Source organism: Empidonax traillii, unplaced genomic scaffold (assembly GCF_003031625.1).
Source record: "Empidonax traillii isolate 1590-97213 ecotype Southwest subspecies unplaced genomic scaffold, ASM303162v1 scaffold3090:size19730, whole genome shotgun sequence".
In the NCBI taxonomy this organism is placed as follows: Eukaryota; Metazoa; Chordata; class Aves; order Passeriformes; family Tyrannidae; genus Empidonax; species Empidonax traillii.
Genome location: NW_020958283.1, coordinates 1,019 through 5,259, shown reverse-complemented (window position 1 = coordinate 5,259; position 4,241 = coordinate 1,019). Strand labels below are relative to the sequence as shown.

The window sequence follows — 4,241 nt, the reverse complement described above, 5'->3', positions numbered from 1 at the left end:
CCTCACCATGGTGCCGCCACCACCGTCCGAGCCCCGGAACCGACGCCGCGCCCGACCCGCCTCGGGAGCCGCCAGACAATGACCCGCCCGGGCGGGGGCGGCGGGCCGCGCCGCGTCCGCGCCAATCAGCGCCTCCCATACTAGTTTGAACATGCCGCCGCCGCCAATGGCAGCGAAGCTTCTTTGCCCCGTCCCCCGCTGGCCCCGCCCCGTCGCTCGTTTAACGGCTGTGTTGCCTTTTGCACACGGCACGCAGGCAGGGTGAGGGGCGGGGCGGAGCGTGCGCCCACCGGTGACGTCACATCCTGGCCAATGGAAACGGCGGACGCAGCGGTGGGAGGCGGAGTCAGAGTGACGGACAGATGTCGGAGCCAATAGAAGGCGGGTGGGGGTTTCCCGCCCATTCCGCGGCCCCGCCCACGGCGGTGTTTGTGTGAGGGGCGCGAGGGGGCGTGGGGGTGTCGCTGAGGGGAGAAGGAGGAGGGGGAGCTGTTGGATCCCCCGATAGCGGCGGGGCCGGGGCGGTCTTGCCCACGGACGATCCCTCCGAGCGGGGGCTCCGCTCCCGACAGGGCCCGGCCCTGCCCGAGGCCGGGAGAGCCCACCCGGGGATAGCGCGGCCCGGCGGTGCCTCTGCCCCTCCGCTGGGCTTTCCACATCCAGCCCGGGGCTGCCCCGTGGGGTGAGAGAGAAGGGCAGCGGCAGGGAGGTAACCCGGACCCCGCAGCACCCTGGGGACTCGGGCAGTGCTGAGAGGGATCAAAGCGGGGCCCAAACCCCCGGACCGCCCTGTAAGTGTGGGTTTTAAAAACAAACGTGTCACGGGAAATAAATTTCTCACACCCGAAGCCCGTTTCAGCGTCAAAAGGAACCAGACGGTGTGACGAGGTGGGTTTATAAATGGAACGGGGGATTCCCGAGCCAGGGCTGGCACGGGCCCTGTCCCCCGGGTGCCTCGGTTCGCCCCCAGCTCCGGGCAGGGTGGGGGGGCACAGTGCGGCCCCCCTGCAGTTGCCGGGGGCTCAAAGGGGCCCCCCGTTCTGCCCCCGCCCTGCCCTTGGCCGCTCCCCGGCCGGAGCAGGGGGAGGAGGACAAGGAAGGCACCTGTCGCTGTCACTGTCCCCCCCGGGGTGCCTGGCTCAGGCTCCCTCCGGCCCCGGGCAGGGCTCTGGGGACCCCGCGCAGCCCCCACCCTTCGCTGCAGCTGCCGGGAGGGCTCGGGGGGCCTCCAGCCCCCCATCCCGCAGCTGCTCCCGGTACGCCCGAGGGGGGCGACCCCGCCTGCAGCTGCCCCGGGCAACAACTGCCGCGGCCCGCCGACCCCTCGGGCTGCCCGGGGGCCTCTCCCGCTGTCTCGGGGCCCCACGACCCGCGGCTCCACCCGGAGCAGCTGCGGGGAAGGGGGGCCGGAGCAGCTGCTCGGCCCGGCCCCGGGGGCTCGGGGCGGGGAGGGGGAGCGGGGGTCGCGCCGGGCCTCGGTGACGGTGACAGTGACGGCGGTGGCGGCTCATGCGCAGGCGGGTCCCGCGTGTCCTCAGATGAGCCCGAGCCCGCAGGGAGCCGCAGCGCGGGGGGCGGGGGCTGCGGCACCCACGGGAGGGCACGGGGGGGACACGGAGTGGCACATACACGCCTTACACACGCACAGCACTCAGCCGTGTGCGCGGTACACGAGCCTTACCCACCTGTGCACACACCCCGCGCTGTGCACACGCCTGCCTGAGCCGTGACACGCACACACACCCCACGCCTGAGCCGTGACACACACACACCCCCCACGCCTGAGCCGTGACACGCACACACACTCCCCGCGCTTGAGCCGTGACACACACACACCCCCCACGCCTGAGCCGTGATGCGCACACACACCCCCAGGCCCGTGCCACGCCAGACCCGCCCAGCCTTACATCTGCCCACGCTGGTGGCACTTGTGCCCTACACGCAGCTGACACACCCCACACGGCCGTGTGGTGGGACACACACCTGACGCACCTGCACACATCAAACCTCCTCCCTCGCCAGTCCCTCACAGCCTCCAGCCCACCCCCCGGCTCAGGGACACCCCTCAGGACAGGGTAGAGGACCCCACGTGCCCAGCCTGTACCACCCAACACCCTCACACCACCCCACAACGTCCCTGACACGCTCCGGGGTGCCCACCCCCCCCTCACCCCAAGGGTGGCACCAGCTCCCCCTCCCTGATCCCCCTAAGGAGCGAGCCAGGCCCGAGCTAGTTTTTCATTCACTTTTCCGCATACTTTATTTGTTACAAACATACAATTCTTTAAATATAGACTGTAAAACTCCATTTGCAAAAATCTGCTACGTCAGGAGTGCTCGGAGCAGGAGGAGTTCGTCGCATCGGCCTCGTCTGCGCTAGTGGTAACACCCAGGACCTGCCTCCGGCCCCCGGAGCCGCCCCCCGGCCACAGGGAAGGGACACGGGGGCCCCGACCCCCCGGCCCCCCCCGGCCGCCTAAAGTGCAGGTTTGCTTTAGTTTTTGTTTTTCTTTCATTAAAAAAATAACAGGAATAAAACTTTCTTTTTTTTTTTCTTTCTTCTTCTCTTTTCGGCAAAGGGATGTCGGGGCGAGCGCTCGGGGACGGAGACGGCGCTCCCAGGGGATCTGCTGCTCGGAGGGGGATCCAGCGCTCAAGGGGATCCAGTTCTCAGAGGATCAAACTCTCTGAGGAGGATCCAGCACTCAGTGGAGAGCTGGTGCTGAGAGGATCCAGTTCTTGGAGGAGGATCGGGCACTCCGAGGATCCAACTCTTGGAGCATCTGGCTCTTGGAGGAGGATCCAGGTCCCAGAGGAGGATCTGGCTCTTGGAAGATCTGGCTCTTGGAGGAGGATCCGGTGCTCTCCCCACCACCGTTTGTCCAACCTCCTGGCTCATTCTTTGCCCCGGGAATGCCGGGGGGAGCCGCCCGTGCAGGACCCACTCTCAGCCACTGCTCCAAGGCTGGAGCCCCCGGGGCTGCTGTTCTGGGGCCTCGACCCCGTGGGCTCTGGGCCGTCCTGCCCGGCTCCAAGGCTGTCCTGCTGACACCCGCCCCGGCTCCGGCACCGCTGGCTCGACCGGCTCCGGGAGGCCGAGGAGGGCGATGGCCTCGCCCTGCGGGAACGCCCGGGAGCACCCGCGGAGCTGCCTGGGATTTCCCGCCGGGAGGACCTCCCGAGCTCCCCAGCGTACCCCCAGCGCTTCCTCAGCTGCTTTTTTAACTTTTCCAGTTTTTTTGCGATTTTTTTCCACCTTTTGCTTTTTTACAAGAGAGGCTGGCGAGGGGTTGGGGGTTGGTTTGTCACCAACTCGAGGAGCCGCCGCTGGCGCGGCCCCGCCCATCCCATCCCCTGCTGCCCACAAATCGCCTGGAAACAAGGCAGGAGAGTCCTGATTTTCTTCCATATTTTTTAGGGCAAAAGGAACTGAAGCTGTTTGAACTTCCCCAGTGCCGCTGGCCCCGGGCCCGGCTGTTTGGGGCATATCCAGTGGGTTTTGGGGCACTGGACAGGATTCCCAACTTTCTGTCTGTAAAGCCATTGTCATGCTCTCCATCGGCCCTTCTGAGGCAACAAAACTGGAAGTACCAGGAATTTGGGATATTTTTTTCCCCCCCACTTGTGGTTTAAAAATAATAAAAAAAGCAATTTGCCCGTTTTCTACAGATTTCAACCCAAACCCAACCGACTCTGATCTATGTACACACAGAGATGGGAACGGGGGCCCAGGGGAGATGCCGGCACTGTTCTGCTTTCCTGGGAAACACCCACCGGCTCCTGGGGAGCTCCAAGAGAAAAAAACCCTCCCAAACTGCCCCAAGCCTCCCCAGGCCACCGCTCCCCTCAAACCCCCTTTTCCCCCAAATTTTATCTCATTTTGGCTGTTTTTTCCGCTGTCTTCCCCCGACGCTCTCTGCTCTTCCCACCCAAATGGAGCTGCGGGAGGTTGTGTCCGTGGATCCAGCGCTTCTCCGGCTGGGAAAGGCTCCCGGAGCTGACACCAGGAGCTGCTTTTTTGGGTTTATTATCAGATTTTGGTGTTTTTGCCTTTTTTTTTGTTTGTTTTTTTTTTTCTTCCATGTATTTCTAGCCAGCTCCCCGGAGCTGGGCCGGGCCAGCAGCGACTCCGCCGCTCTCCCGGCTTAGAAATAAGGCTAAATCACCGCAATTCAGCCAAAAGAAAGAAAAACCAAAGGAATATATATATATTTTTATATATATATATATATATATCTCAT

General features: G+C 63.9%; 1 protein-coding gene across 1 annotated transcript in view; it reads right to left on the bottom strand.

Moving 5' to 3' along the window:
- Positions 1-222, bottom strand: part of LOC114072378 (histone H2A.V) — a 4,980-nt gene extending 4,758 nt beyond the window's left edge. Inside the window, exon 1 of the mRNA XM_027910280.1 lies at positions 7-222. Coding sequence (XP_027766081.1) covers positions 7-153 — 147 coding nt within the window. The 5' untranslated portion in view covers positions 154-222. The remainder of the gene's footprint in view (positions 1-6) is intronic.
- Positions 223-4,241: the final 4,019 nt, after the last annotated feature.